Source organism: Rhea pennata, chromosome Z (genome assembly GCF_028389875.1).
Source record: "Rhea pennata isolate bPtePen1 chromosome Z, bPtePen1.pri, whole genome shotgun sequence".
Lineage (NCBI taxonomy): Eukaryota > Metazoa > Chordata > Aves > Rheiformes > Rheidae > Rhea > Rhea pennata.
The window spans coordinates 59808858-59825628 of NC_084702.1; the positions used below are offsets into that span (position 1 = coordinate 59808858).

Consider the following 16771-nt stretch of genomic DNA (forward strand, 5'->3'; position numbering starts at 1 on the left):
CCTAGTTTATTTCAAGTTCAGTTCATCTCAGTTTCAAATTTTTGTGCATCAGACTTTATCAAGAGAGTTCAATATATGAAATATTCAAAGAACAACAGACAAAAAAACCTACTAGACTACAGTGCAAGATGTATCAATCATCAGAAACTACAACAATGTGAGAAAATTAACAATGTTAACAAAATTGTTGTAGAAAAACTGTTCTGGAACAAAACCATAATGTCAAATTCAAAACCTCATTTTTCCTTTAGGAGAAGTTCTGAGGTGCTTCAGAGAGCAATCAAGTAGGTTAAAAAAAAACATACACGTGAGTTAGACGTCATGATACAGTGCGGGCAGAACTGCTCTGAGGACCCTGGTAGATAAAAATGACAGTGTATTAATACTACAGAGCAACCTGAGGAAACCTTCGTAAACTTCCAGACAGTAATTAAATCATTTAAGGCAATTATTCTTTTCTTCATGAGCTGATTTTATTCTAGCATTGCTGAAAGCCATCTGTTTTATTCAGCTTCTTATTTGTAGCTGTTGTGGCAGCAATTGCTGCTTTTCATCAGATTGCGATTCATGTTGGCAAGTTTAGGAAACCAAGGCCAGATTCAGCAAAACACTTCAGCTTCTGCTTAGCTCTAAGCATGTCTTTGTATTTACTAATTTCAGCGAGACTTGTGGACAGCTTTAACATGCATTGCTGAATCAGAACTTCAGCTTTACCTGTTTGGAAGATGCTTATCTAGAACTTGACATTTTACTAATCTAGTCCTTGATTTTAAGTGCACTGTAATTCCTATTACTCTGTGGTGGTTGGAATCACTGTTTTACCTTTCAAGAAGAAAATATAAAGGAATCACAGCTGCTATTGTATTTGAAGATTTTTTTTTAACTATAATTCCATTCATTATGTTTGAAATAAATTTACTTGCTTTTGAGACCTATCCACTATACAATGTCTCTCAAGTGACTCATTTCAAAAAACGTTTTGTTTGTTGCGTATTACCGTTTGCACTGTTTTATTCTTACAGTGTTTTTCAAAGAAACAGCTCAGTAGTCTTTACAAGCATCCTGTTCTACAGACAAATACTGGTGCAAAAGGGTTGCATGACTTGCTATATCACATAGCAATCTTTGGTGATGTTGACAGTGGACGATTCTTGACTCTTAGGTATGTGTAATTATTACTTGATTACTTTACTTATACTTGATAAAAAGCTAAGATGTGCAGTAAAACCTATCTTTCTAGTGAACGAAAAACCAAGAACATTTGATAAATCACACTAATTTATATTGTGTTGCCTGAAGCAGCTTGCTGTGTGCACTGTTTAAAGGCTTGGATGTTTCCTTTGCCTAGGAAAGGATACTTGAGGATACTTGGCTAAGCAGTATGTGGAGGAATGCTGCTAATGGAAGTCTTCCAGAAAGCTCCTCCTTACCAGCGGGTCAAAGACAAAATCCTGAAGAACCTTTTAATATTAAACTTCCCATAAGGCAGTACATGCTAAACTAGCTTGTTTAGCTTTTTTTTTTCTTTGAGTCAGTAAAGAATATAGTTAATAATTATGTAAACCATGCATGTGTAATTGGCTGTCCAGTGATTTAAATGATAATTTGATAATTTAGTTACTGTTGCAAAAATATTTTTTAAAGTGTTGGATTAACAGTGTAATACTTGACTTTAGATACCATCTTGTGCTTGTAAAAGTGCCTTTCATTTGAGGAGCTCTAAGTGCTTTGTACGTTTACTCAACATAGGGAAATGGAAGTTCTCAAGGGTTAGAACTTCTTTTAGTAATTCAAAATAATGGAAATATAAACCTGTAAATCACTATGAAAATAATGAGTTTGAGGAATAACGGATTAGGGAAGAGAAGAACTCAGATATCTTTGTTTATGCTATTGTTATCATTATCCTGTATTCCTGTCTTAAATAAACCTGCCAGTATAGCTAAGTAATTTAATGGCAATATAATTTATTTTTTGTAGTTTAGAATCGAAATCACTGTCTAGATGATGAATAAAAATGAGTTTGAGAGTCTTAATTCCTATTTGAGTATAATGTAAAACTACCAAACCATTTTGCAGATTTTGCAGATGTTCATAAAAAAATGTACTATGTGGGTAGTGTAAGAGGCTTTTCACAAGAAAAACCTGTGCTCTTTAAGACACTACAACTAATAATTACTTTCTCATACCCATTAAATTCACAAATCATTAAAAAGATGAAAAGTGGGGTCTGCATGCTCTGCATGATAAGATATAAAAGAAATTAACATATTCTTCCTCTCAGCAAAGTCTGATTCAAATTACCGTAGAACCAGTTTAACTTCTGGCAGATGAAATGCATACATTAGCCTGCTAGAGCCATCTGCAAGGCAAACACTTTCTTACCTCATATGTTTCTAATTAGAACGTTTTGTCTTTCAGGCACTGTCAGATGACATGCTATGACTGGTAATGAATTCTGAAATCAAGTACATCCCAAAGGATTTAAAATCTTCCTGGATTATGGAGAGCTGTGAGTTTCAGTTATTTTCACAGTTTGACCGTAAGTCTAAACAATATTTCTTGGAGAGCAACTTAATTATATGAAGAGCTGATATCCCCAAGAGAGGGATTTTTTGGGGCAGATTGGGATAACATAGGATTTTTTAAAAGTATTCTTTTTCACTTGTTCATTGAATAGGACAGTCATGTAGATTTTTATGTCAATATCCAACATCATTTATTTTGGAGAGCTAATACAGTGTGGCTACATGCAGATTTCCCTTCTGCTCAACCTGAATTCTGTTCCCTAGCCGAGAAATAGTGGAGTACAGTACAAGATTAGCATTTTAATACTCATTTTTATGACAGAGTAAAACCTATTTTATGTAATTAATTTTTAATGCTTGTATGAATATCAAATGACTTAACATGATCTTTTTATTGGTGACATTTACTTTTTCTGTTTCATCCTCTTGTTTGAGGATAAAAGATTATATGTGTGATATATTTAAGTGATTGCTTTATTACATTTTAATGCCTTATTGGAAACATAAATTATTTTACATGAAACATCATCTTCAGCTGAAATATTTCTCTTATTAAAAGATAACCTTGCAAAAAGCTGTAGTATCATTACTGCAGTTTTCTCACCCTAAAACCAAACTACAAACCTAAATAAGCCATCACTAATATGGTATCATATAGCATGTGCATCACTTGCATAATACCAGTCATGAGAAACATGAAGAATAGTTTTATTTCACTTGTAAATTAGTATTGAGATATGGAAGGCATGAAGCTGAAGGAGTCTTTACAAATTCTATACAGGAATGGGATGGATGTTTTACAATATGGCTGAGTGATAGCAGCACTGCTGATGGCTCTAGATGAGTATCTGATTAGGATATGCTGTGTTACTGGATTTTAGAATAATTTTCAATCTCAAAAAGCTATTTAGTTAAGTACATGAAGGGAACTGACTGCTGCTGAAATATTAAAGGAAGTGCTAATAGATAAAATCAAAATTTCAAACAATCCTATCCTTTTCTTGAGTAGTGATATTTTTGAAATATCATAAGCAAGCCTGAATAAAGGATCGTGCTTCTCTCCAGAGACGGGTGTGTAAGGACCTTCAGCCCTTGAGCGCCCTCAGGAAAGCAGACAAGCGAAGCCAGGATCTCCAGGGCTTTTGTCCATGGGTAAAACCAGCACATAAGTTCACAAGCTGCTCCTCTGTTATCGTTCATCATTTCATACCAGCCTTGATCAAAGCTGAGGGAATATTCAGTTGTTTTCTTGACAGTGGTCATCAAATAGCTTTGTGGTGTTAATGCTGACCCTCATTTTCCTTAGCCACGCTGAATGGAAACCAGTATCTGCCCCTGCCACCCAGTACAGCTGGCCAGTACCTTCCCTGCAGGGACTGCTCTCTTGTCCTTGCTTACCTGCTGCTTTGCACACCTCCCTGGTTCATTCACTTCTGCTGGTGCTTGCAAGGCAGCAAAGTTCTGGCTCCTGGAAGCCTCTTTAGGGAAATTCCACACAGGGGCTCAGAAGTCACTTTGAAAAGATCTTTGGGTTTTGGTGGATATATGTTTTCCTTCTGTTTACATTTGCTTTTGTGGGTAAGTACAGGGGCTGTGAAGGAATCCATTGCGTTTCATAACAACCGTTCCCCGTGCAGCTATCATTCAGGACTTTTTTTTCCCCCTTCTTTTAGTGTGGGAGGGAAGCAAGATGAGTGGACCTTTGGCAGGTAGAATAGCTACAAATATATCCACTACTAGGCATGAAATGGATAATCTGTCAAATGTGCACAAAGTGCCTTTCCCTGTCAGAGGCAAACCTCTCAGTCTCCTTCTGGATTTGTGCTGCCTTCAGGATTTAATCTGTCTGGGCTAACAGCATCAGCACTGAGTACTCTCCATTCATAGAATATGTAAAGTGCCCCACCTTACCCCAAGAAGATTTACAACAAATGCTGCTGTTCCCTGGAAACTACTGAAACAAATAAAAGATTGCTAGTATGAAAAGAGGTAACCATAGTAACAAAAAATTCAGCAAATCCCAGCTGCATCCCAAACAACAAAATAACAAACATTAAGCTGATTGAAAAAATATTAAAATTTAATTCCACCAAGAAGAAGCCATTGAAATGGCTGCAAAATATTACAAACAACCAAAATTTTACTGGAAACATTTTAGTACCACTGTAGCTAGGAAAGAAGAGATTGCAAGCAGGATCAACTTCTTAACCAGAAAACTGCTTACAAAGGACCAACTCTTGTTCCCACAGATACCAACAGCCTATTACTGGCAGAATTCAACGGAAACAAAGTTAGAGCCTTCAAATTCTTACTGTATTTTTACAAAAGTATTTATTCAAAAGAGCAATAAAGGAAAAAAAAAAGTACAATCTCTCTACACTTTCTCCTTAAGAAAAAAGTTGCAACAGTCTTATTTGTGTGCCTTTGCTATCTTTTTAAACTAACTGCCCCTTGGAATTAATAACAACCAATATAAAGTAAAACAGTACAGCCCAAGAAATTGTTACTGATAATACCTCGGAGAACGATATGGCTACGCAGTTAGAAATGCCATACAAAATTGTTATCCTGACTAAATTTAGGAAAATGTAGCCATCCTCAGTTATCAATTCTTGCTGCAAATGTACAAAAGGGGCCAGTATCACATTGGGTTTTTGACTCTCCTTCGTGTCTTTTTCAGAATAAACCCATAGTAACATGCTATTAAAACTAATATAAGTAATTCTATTTGTATACAATTAGTGAAATCTGTATTATGTATCTTATGTGACAATATATTTTGGAACATTAACTTAAGGATATTACTTCATCAGATATCCTAAATTAAATTACTTTAAATTATTATCAGAGTTTCTGACTGTCAGTATGTCAGTTAAAGTAATTTTTTAAGATACATTTTATTTTAATATTTTATGAGATCATAAGATAGAAGCAATTTGGCTGACCAGGTGAATTAGTCCCTCTCTTTGCTGAGATAGGAACAATAAGCTAATAAAATTAAAGACAGACAAACAAAAAAATGCAGCTAGAATCCCAGTCGTGGCATAGATGAGAAAAATGTTTAGAATTTTTGATAATTTTTGAGCATGTCTAGATGTAGCAAAACATGAAACTATGACAATAAAAAACTAGATTTTAAAGACTTGTTTATGTCAATATAAAGAAGAAATTTGCCATAAGCTTTATCACACCTTAAACTTACAAAATACTATGCCTAATGTCACCAGTAACAGAGCCAATCTCTTATATGTGAAGTAACTGGATATACTGTAATTACATACAAATTATTTCTTTCATGACAATGATTACACTGTGATGGTGAATTTAAATTACTACATTTCCTCTAAGTTTGTGTAGATTAAAGAAATGATGGTGGAAAGTATTTACTTCAATTAATGTCACTAGACTGGTAATTTTTAATTCTGCACATATATTCTCAAAGAGAGAATTATTTTTTGCAGCCTATAAGGAAAACCAAGTAGCAGATTTACTGCTGTTTTTCAGATTAAATAAAAGTGTCTGGTCCTGATCGCTTCATAGCCTATACGAGACTGAGTTTGCTGGCCCTGCTTCAGCAAAGCAGCATAAGCACATGCTTAATGTTAAGCACACTGATAAAACCTTTGATTTCATTCCATTCCATCACATTTGGCAGATGGCAGCTTCCATAACACACTTCTCTTTGTCCTCTACTCGAACAGGGGAGTACACCACCTACTGAAAAACCACAGGTCTCCCACACAAATCCTGATACCAAAGGAACGACATACATATATGCACATGCTTTTCTAGATCAAACTGCAGTGCTCTTTATAGAATTATGCCCCTTCCTTGTACTCGCCTGAACAGTAAGCTATTTAACTACATTGTACCATTCTTTGGCACTTGACTTCTGCAAGTTTTTGACATCCCTCTTATCATTTAAAGAAGTTCTTTCATTTTCATTTGAAAAGAACTGTGTAAAGCAGCAAGTATGGACCAAATGCTGAACTGACTGCAGTTTGGTACTGTAACTCTGTGATCTTTACATACACAAACTATAAAGTGCTTTAAAGTCCATTTACATAAAAGGTGCAAATAAATACTGTGTCCTCTTTCATGATTTTCTTGGAGACACACAGCACTGATGAGCCCACACTTAGGAGTATCCTCAAATTGTTACAGTAATTAGAAGAAGATGTGAATTCCATACAGCCATGCACAGGCTGAATTAAAAATGGGGAACACTTCTTTTTCCTGTATTTACTGGGGTTAGTGTCTCATGGCACCACAGCCAGCAAGCCTGCAGCTTGTCTTCCTTTAGCTCTGTGTCTTCCTAGATCCAGAGGCAGTCGCCTGGATAGGTAAAAAAGGTATAGTGCAACTCTGGAAATCTGTGCAAAAAGGTCCCCTTAGTGTGCAGTACTTGGAGTTAGTTGATTCATTCTGATTGCCACTTGCTGAAAAGATGAACTGTTAGCAAACTGTGCAGTATCTTTTCTCTCCTTAGTTAGCAGGCTCAGAATATCAGGCACTGACACAGCACATCCCCACAGCAGAATGCTGACAGGTCTGTCAGTTGTCAAAGTTTCCCCAAATTTGGTTTATGCCGTTAAAAGAGCTCTAATAAATGTCTATATAATGCATAGTGCAGCACTGCAGTGCTTATAATCTGTTGTGCCCAAAAGATCCGACTATAAAAGGGGAGCAGCTTCATTGGTTTTTAAACATGAGGAATCGAAGCACCTGTGAGACGACTTGCTTAAGGTTGCAAAGTGTGCCAATAGTCAACTCTGAAAATGACTTTATGGATCATGTTCTGTTTTAATGGACAGAACTTCCCTAAGAACAAATAGTACTGTATATTTCTACAGAGTAATTACTTTATACATTTGGGGTATAGTCCTTCTCCCATCTGAATCATGGCAAAACTCCCACTGTAGTAAGTATGATTTGGATCTCATGTTATATTTGGAACCAAACTCAATTACTTAGTCGCATATAGCAGAACTATCAAGCAAATAGCCTCACAGCATGCTTGATGCAGTCTATTACAATTCTTAATGATCAAAATGCAAAGTCAAACATTTTGCCTTCTTTAGGTTGTTTCTGTTCACATTTTCGTGCTTCACATGGATGCTGTTCCTCTAAACTGTAATTAATACAAACTAAAAAGGGAAAAAGAAATAACAAAGAAAACAGAACACAATAAATCCTATTACCCAGTTGACGGAATAAATGTAGATTATCACCATGTCCATATCAAACCGCCATCCGCGGCTATCATCCTCAAAGTCCATGTAGTCCATCCTGTGAGCAGCATGGGGAAAATGCCTCCTTGTTACAGTAGCTGAGCGTCTTTGAAAACCTGCTGGAAAACAACAGGCTATAAAAATCCTTATAAAAGCAACTACACTGAGTACAAAATAAGTTAACCTCTACTCCCCAGTTATTTTCAGAACAAATAGAAGCAGGCAATCTTACGCCTTACTGCTGGGTTTCCTCACTTTATCAGACAAGAAGCTCTCTGGGGATTTGAATTTAAAGGATCTAAAACCAAACTTTTTCTTCCAAGTCTGGCAAATAATATTTTTGTTTGGATTTGGTACTCCTTACTATACTAAAGTAATGCTATATGCTTGTATCATCCAGATCTGTGAACATGTCTTTTTTGGTGCCAACTTCCACTGAATTTGATTCAGAAAGTAAAAGGCTCCATATACTGTAATTAGTTTCTTGAATCATTAATTTCTGGATTCCCTGAACCTACTTATCTGAATTCTTCAGCAGTCCTGCCACATCCCTATGTGTACACAGATTTCAAACGAACACACAGACCAACAGTGCAAAAATATTTGAAATCCTATTGATTTAATTGAATTTTGTATTTGATTTTTTTCAAAACACTCTTCTGACCAAGACCTGTTTGCTTTAATATTATTTGAACTTGCACTGATTGATGGCTAAGCATGTAAGAGAAATACTATATATGCGTAGTACTTGTATAAAAGCTGCTTGTGAGGGTAAAGACAACTGACGGACCAGCTGTGTTAGGCACCGAGTTATGGCATGGGCAAGAGGTGGGAGCTGCGCTGCAGAGGCAGACAACCTGACCCCAGCTGTGACAGTGGACAAGGAGGGACCGCAGTCATAGAGCTCTGCATTTATATACAGCGTTCTGTTTTCTGGGAAACAGGTTATTGCTGGACTGTCCAGACCCTCTTCCCCTAAATCGCTCTAATGGGTTTTGGAAGCTCAAAGCTTGGGAGAAACAGCTCAGAGTTCCCTTCAGGGTGCATCACAGCACAGCAGCGTGCACCCACGCACGCTCCTCCGTTTCATCTGCTAACGCGCTCCTTCTAGTCTGGCTTAACTAGGCCTCCCTGAAGTTCCTCAGTTTTCTGCTTTTGATTAACACAAATAATTTATGTGGTATACTGTTCACATGCCAGTAATTTTCATTTTAATACTCTCAGATTTTATTCAAGATAACATAAAATACATGTATTAAAAAAAGTATCCTAATAAACATTTTTGGTGGAACTGCGCTATTTTTCCTTCTCTATGGAGAAGACGGTTTTGTTTTTCTTTCTGAATTAGTATTTTGTCTAGAACTTGTATAGCACATTTTTTCCATTCCTTCCAAACAAAATCTTTCTCTCTTTGCTATCTTTTTTAAGATACTTTGTCAGAGACCTTTTGACTCCTAGTAAAATAATTCAACTGAGTATCCTATGTTCATTTAATGACTGATTTAGCAATGTGACTAGACTACTGAAACACAAATTTTATTGGAGAATCAGTGCTGGTTATCATGATACCATATTTTGATGAATTTTATTTTTAATAATATGGATCAGTTTGTCATGTACAGATATTAAACTTCTAGGTGTGTATCTATCAGAATCTCTCTATTCTATTATATGAAATCTTCATGGCAATGAAGCATGGTGAACTTTTGTAATTGTTTTCAGTGACACCAAGTGGGCTAAGATCTGCCTACAGCTAAAAATGCTACAGTGACTCTACAGAAAAAAAAAAAGCAAGAATTTTCTTTTATAGAGCTTTAGGTTGCAATATGACAAATTTTACTCAAGCGCATAAGCTAATCAACTGCTTAAAGAGAAGTATGGCATGGACTGTCTTGTATTTTATGTTATGTTTTCAATTATGTTATTTAAAACAGTATCTTTGAGTACTCAAAAATAATTCAGTAATTGAATACTGAAAAACATTAGTCTTCTTCAAGCATCCTTATCCTACTATGAAGATGTAGTTTATGTGAAAAATGTTCATTAAAAACCTACCTCAACTTAATTTATAATACTTAAATATTTTTGTCAAATGTAAGTCTAGACATATACTACATATACATAAGTTAGTGTTCTTTTTTTAATTCAAATCGCAAATGATGTTAAATTTTATCACTTCTATTTTAACACGATCTTTGCCTTTTATGCATGAATTTTGGTGTATGTTATCCTCTCTGGAGGGTCTCAGTTAAGACGGCTACCTGTGATTTCTTTTTATTTATTTCTATACTTTTAGCAAATATAACAATGTAACAAAACACTACTGGCTATTTTTGCATGAACAGTTTAAGATCATCTTGCAATCACAATTAATGTAAATATTTAGCTACATTAGTTGAGACGTGGTAGGCCTCGCCTTCTAGAGGATTTAGACAAATATTACTGTGGTTTGTATCTTTGTGTAATTCACCCTAGGCAAACCTGCATTCAATTTATGTTAGATTAGACTTTGTAATGTAATCATTCTATGTTGAAGAACGGCACTTTCAGTATAGCAAACCAGCTATTCTGTAATTGCTCTTGATATAGAAAGCCTCAGAAATACTGCTGGTGCTGTAGTAAAGATATGAATGCAGTCAGAAACTGCTTACTGTACAACATATGTAATCCCTGTGGCTTCTTGAGCATGAGTAAAGCAACTGAAAGTTGACAGTCAGTAATGTGAAATAGATCTTAATTCCATTATTGAAATAGTCTCATTCTTACCATCTATAAATTGATTAAGCTTTAGTTGAAAATGTCTAGCCTGTAAACTGAATTCTGGAACTTAACACACACTAACAAAGAAGAACTTTTTTTTTATCCTGAAGTATATTCCAAAGGACATTTGCATATATACAGTACTGAAACTGAGTATCAGATTTAGACACTCTGATGTCTATCACGCATCTGATCGTGCAGATAGCTTACTGCAGAATCTATGATCCATACTGGACTTCTTGTCTTTAATACATCCTGACAAGAAAAATATCTACTGGAGTGGAAGAAAGCTGTGGCTATACATAGCATTCTAGCCAACAGCAAATAAAGCTGGAGCTGTGAAGTTCTCCAAAAACTGTAGAGTAACATGGGGTTTTGACATGCGAAATAGAAGAGCTGATGGTGCCCCAAATCACTTTTAATGTATTTAAAAAGTGTATTTAAAAGAAGCCTTATTTCAGGAATACAGTCCCTAAATCACTTCTATAAGCACGTATTTGTTAAAATACATACTTATATAACTTGCTTATGCATGGCTGTTGATACGATTTTCCACTCAAATCACATGTGTAAACATGCATACTGCCAGCAGAGTCTGGCAGACTTAGTGGAAACCTATAACTGAAAAAAAATAACCTCAAATTATGATTTTAGATTGATAAAAAGAGTACAAATCAAAAAAGATTTCCATTGGATCATGAATAGGCACATCTGTTGCATGCATCCCTGCTAAAGTTTTTGCAACCTTCTATTGAGATGCTAATGATAATCAAAATAGGGCTATAAATAATTTAAAATATTCTCCCTATTTTACAAGTTGACTAGACTAATCTTGCTATGACTGAAGGCGAGATATGAGATAGGAAATTTAGCTCTAAAAATATGCCTGTATGAATAATAGGTAAGCTACAATGTCTTTTGCGGCCCAAAATCAGATGCAGTATTCTGGATGTGGTCCGCTGAGGGCTCAGGAGTGGGATATCATCGCTTCCCTCAATCTGTCGGCCCTGCTCAAGTTCATGCAGCCCAACATGCTGTTGGCTGCCTCTGCAGTGAAGGCACAGTGCCGGCTTGCGCTCAGCCTGCTCTCCATAAGGATGCCCATGGCCCTTCCAGAGAGCTGCTCCCCAGGCAGTGCCCAGCCTGCGTCATTGCCAAGGCCGCCTCCTCTGCACGTGCAAGACAGCCTTGCTGAATTTCAAGAGATTCCCCTCAGCCCATTTCTCCAGGCTGTCTAGGTCTCTCTAAATAGCAGGCCCGCCCAGGAGTCTATCAACTGATACTTTTTTTTGGTCATCGGCAAACCTTGTGAGAGAGCACTCGTTGCCTCCTCTAAATTGCCAATAAAGATAACTCATAGCTGTCCATTTTATTGTTACCACCATCAGTGAGCTGAATAATTTAGTATCATTAGTAAACTTTAGCAGTTCATTATGCATCTCTTTTCCTAACCACATATGAGTATGCTGAACTACACGGACTGCAGTGGGATTCCAATGAAAATCCATTATAGTTTACTAGATGTTCTTTTCTGTACTATTTTCCATTATATATTCCATCTTTTGTCTTGGTCTGGTTTTATTTGCCTTGCTGAAAGAGGCCTTTATTTGCTGAAAGGTCTGCTTCATTGCTTCCCACATGAAGTTTACCATTGTTTGTCCTGTACTTACTTCAAAGACAACGTGTTTTTACACTACTTTCACAGAGGAGATATTATCCCAAACTTCTGCATGCCTACCAGCCTGCTCTAGTATATGTGCAAGCTGTATCATATTCTGGTTATGCTAATATAGTAGCCAAACTGCAAAATTTGTCAGTTAAAATGAACTCTGAGTCCTGTATTTCCAACAACAGAAAAAAGCATGTATTACCAGAGAGATTTTTGAGAGGATGGCAGTCATCCTGTATGAATGCCTGCAAACATGTGCCACACCGATTCCCAGTCTCGTATCCTAATCCCTGACTCAGTCTGAAACCTGAAGGGTCAGCCTGACAGGTCTGATGGAGTACACTGTGTTGGCATGCCTGCTCTAACAGGCAGGGTGAGCCTAGCTACAGCAGCCTTTTGTTTATATTTGTAAATCTAGCTGACTGGCAGCGTGCTTCCCTTAATTCCTTCAGACAAACTGGTGACTGACCTACCTTGGAGCCATGCCACTGTCTCCAACCAGATTCACATTCAGCATTAGCTAATGTCAACTCAGAAAAATGCCTATTTCCCATGTAAGCAAACAAAAGAAATACTTGTGCCTCTAGGGAATGAAAAATACAGAACACAGGACCACATCTTGAGCAATTTTTTTCTCAATTAAGTTTTCTGATTCTAGTATTACTTAACCAGTTTTTGGAAGCTGATCAAAGTTTTATCAAAAGAGCTATCTGAAAAGCCTTCATATTGGACCATCAGAAAATAAATCTTTACAAAGAAAAGTTGCTCAAAAGGTTACCAAGAAATAAGCTGATGAAATTAAAAAAAGATAAACTATACTTATGAAATGTTTAAAAAGCTTTAAACCCTTCATTAGGTGTGTAATAGTGGCTATCTCTGACTTTCCTAATTAAACAAAAACTAATCTAATTTCCCCACTGCTCTCAGTGATGTTAACATGCATTTTTGTGAGTTTGTGTGTTACGGTGTCAGAAGTCTTTTGCTGCAGATACCCTCGTGCCTTCTGCCTGTGTGTCCCCAGCAGCCCCCTGAGGCAGGGATTATAGGCAAAGTTAAGAATACCAAATAGGGAACCTAAAGTGGTTTTGAGCACAATTTAGATTCAAGCCCAAGAAAGTGATCCAGGAAGAATATATTAGCCAGTTGCATTTTGAACTGACATAAAACTTTCAGTAACTTTTATTCAAACAGAAAGCCGGAGGAATGGGTCATGGTAGTGACACCTGTATTTAAGTAGGCAAAGTTTCAGACAACTCTATCTTTAGAGTTTCCAACTAACTGTCTCTAGTCATGTTCCTACAGTGTGAGGGATTTTTAGGCTATGCTTTTGAGATACCTAAATGCAGCATTCTAAATTACTGCTGTGGGACAACTTGCCCGATTTTCAGGCAGTACGCTGCTTAAGCGGTGTGAATTCTCTAGATTTTCCCTTTAATCATTTATGTTTTACATGAAGTTCAAGATGATAGCTTTTCACATATAAGAAATGCATCATCATATGACCTTAACACATACATGAACTATGTCATATATATAATGTAATAGATTACGATAAAATAATAAGCTCAACATTAACATCTGAACTGTATTACTTAGAATATATAGAACTTATTGTTCTCTAACTACCCTTAGAGAACAAGACACATTTTTGTTTTTCCTGCCAGCAGCTTCCACTTCTGAGCAGTACCAAAGAACATCTGCCAGTCCTCAAACTTCTCAAGTCTGCTCGTTTTAATAGCTCAGAGCATTCCTTGTTATTTTCAGTATCAAATCATGATGTTGGGTGACAGTTTTGTAAGTAGCAGAGCAGAATTTACCAAATTTGACCAAAAAGGCCTCCGTGGACACACAAAGAGGATATAAGGAGGATGTTGTTTTTTTCCACATGCTTTTAGAAGCAATTTATATTGTTCTTATGAAAAGGAAAAACAGATTTGTTAGCAAGACTCAGCACCACAGAAAGCTACTAGATAAGTAAACATAGATGAGGCCTGGTGAAGAAAAGCCTCATTAGATTGAAAAAAGGGAAACTTGGATAAACAGTGAATCATACATTTCATTCCTTTAGCTTAAATGTTTTTCAGTTTACAATCACTTATAACCACAGCAAAGTTTAACTATTAAAGTACGCTTCTTTTATATAATAAATACAAAATAAAGGAAAGCTTAAAAAAAAACCCAAACCAAACTCTTATTCCATTTCAAGGAATACATGATACTATCTATGAGATAATTCCAACATCTTTCAAAAAAGATTGGTTCTACATTTTTTTGTGTGTGTGTTTTTCTTTATTGACCACACTTAAAACTATTTCTTTCCTTTTTACAATTTGCAGCTTATCTTTAGATTCAGAGCACTGTGCACAAGTCACATATGGAGAAATTTTAACTTAGCTCTACTGCAGTAGTCATCTACCTCTGATTTCTTACGGCATGCGTTAGCTACATGTTTATTTTCAAATACTGTAGTTAAGAGTGAATGGAGGTTAGGGAAAAATACAAATAGTACCTACCTGAATCTGAAAATTATATTCTTCATGTCCAAAACGATATAGAAATGATTTTCTTACCTTCAAAAACTCTGAAAGCTTTCTTGCAGCTTGGTAGAGGCCATTTTGCAGAATTTGATTTTTGAAAACTTTCTTTTATTTTCAAATACTCCGTAGGAAAAAAAGATTTGGTAGAGTTGTTCAGTTCTACAACAATTAATAGAAAAGAACATATACATTAATGCTGCAATTACAGCAATAATTTTCCTATGTTAATTCTACAAAATAAGATCACCTCATCTGCTATGTAATATTTTTTCTGATCATGACATACCTTTTAGATCTCCTAAGGTTTTGAAAATCACATAAAACCAAACATGTACAGATACAGCAAGAGCAAGTCTTAAACATGCTCTTTTAATTCTCTACCTCCAGATTAAGGCATTTAGGAAAGATGATGTCAAACTCTACATGAATGAAGCACATTATAAATCAGGCTATTTAAGTTGCAAGACAATTAAAATGTCTATGAATGAACGAATCTGACTGTGATATTAATTCTCCATTCATGCTATTTTTGCTTTAACACTATTAGTCAATAACAGCTGGCAACAGTAGAAGGAGAGGGAGAAATCTGAAAAATTATCTGGATAGGTTTTTTCTATTGTGGATTAACATGAATCGCTACTTAACACATTCTTAGAATGATTAATGACACATTGAAAGAGCTGAGGAAATATCTAGATGGATTGAAACTCAAAAATGGCAAAACAAATCTACCTATAGTCATGTATCTCTGGAAAACAGATTTAAAAGATGAACATATTATCCTATCACAGAAAAGAAGGGATTTGATGATAAAAGACATTTGCAAGCTAACAGTTAACAGGAAAAAATTTTAAAATCCTAATTTCAGTTGCTTGAACAAATATTCCCCCCTCCAACTACCACGGCTCCATATAAATACTAATAATAGTGGTTGTTTCCACAATTTATTGTACACCTTAAAAAAAAAAAGAAAGAAAAGAAAGGCCCTTCACAGGTCTTTCAAAAGGCTTATGTCTTATTACCATATTTATTATTGCTTTGTTGCAAATTTGCATACCTTTTTAATAATCAATGTTTATTAATTCTTTAAGAGACGAATCTTCTCTGACAAATCTGAGAAAGTTAAGCTTTTTGTGAGCAGGCTCCAGAAAGAAAAAAAAAATATATGACAGCAAGCTACTGAGTCCTTTCATTGCAGTAGCTCTTGCTACGTAAGAGGAAGGGATTAGCAGACTGAAAGTCAAAAATATGCTTGTCTTATTCTAAGAAGTCTTTCAATGTGCCATATTTCAGTCTGAAGACAGAACTGGCTACACAGCATACATAAAGCAGAGAAATCCCCAATGTTTCTATCTCATTATGTGAGAAGAACAGTGCTATTGCACCTACAAACCTGTCTCAGTGGAGGGAAAGAGGCCATTTTTTCTCCTAAACATAACTGAAACAAACTGCGTATTTTTTCACTAGTGGTTATCCATTTTTATGTAAGAGCTGTATATGGCACTGAATATATTTTGATTAAGTACTATCAGGATTCAGAGAAATGCCTCTGATGAGACTCTGCTTGCCTCTTGCAGGATCAGAGTGTTTTATTTTCCTTCTAATGGCCACAAAACCTGACTCAATTCTTTCAAATTCGTTGTCCAAATTTAACCAGTGGAATCTCTGAGGCATCTAATTGCTGTTTTTTGAAAAGGCAGTGATGACAGCTCTTACTGGCTTTGAGAAGGTTGCTTGGTTAGGCTTTCAGGCTGGCCAGACCAAGCTGCCTTTCTATACGGGACCCTTTCCTTCCCACTGACTCGACCCACGATGCACAAACAGTACACTCAGTCTCTGCTTCTTAGAACTGGTGGATTTATTACACATGGGTGCCAGATCTGGCACTTCTTAGAAACATTGTACATGAATCATGCTTTAACCTGAATCAAAGTGCACAAGCCTGTCCCACCCTCATTCTTTCACCTAATACAAGAGCCATTTCAAAGACAGAGTTCCTGCAAGTGGGTTGCTGTAATCAGATCAAATTCTGTCTTTTTGAGGTGA

The 16771-nt window shown here is 36.1% G+C and overlaps 1 protein-coding gene across 5 annotated transcripts in view; it reads right to left on the reverse strand.

The window, feature by feature from the left end:
- Positions 1–4587: 4587 nt before the first annotated feature.
- RNF180 (ring finger protein 180) overlaps positions 4588–16771 on the reverse strand; it is a 64403-nt gene continuing 52219 nt past the window's right edge. For 4 of the 5 annotated variants that reach the window (XM_062600359.1, XM_062600355.1, XM_062600358.1 and 1 more), the window contains 2 exons: positions 14759–14884; positions 4588–7878 (listed from right to left, as the gene is read on the reverse strand). In XM_062600359.1, coding sequence (XP_062456343.1) covers positions 7676–7878; positions 14759–14884 — 329 coding nt within the window. In that variant the 3' untranslated portion in view covers positions 4588–7675. The remainder of the gene's footprint in view (positions 7879–14758; positions 14885–16771) is intronic. The other variant, XM_062600356.1, reaches the window with a different exon arrangement.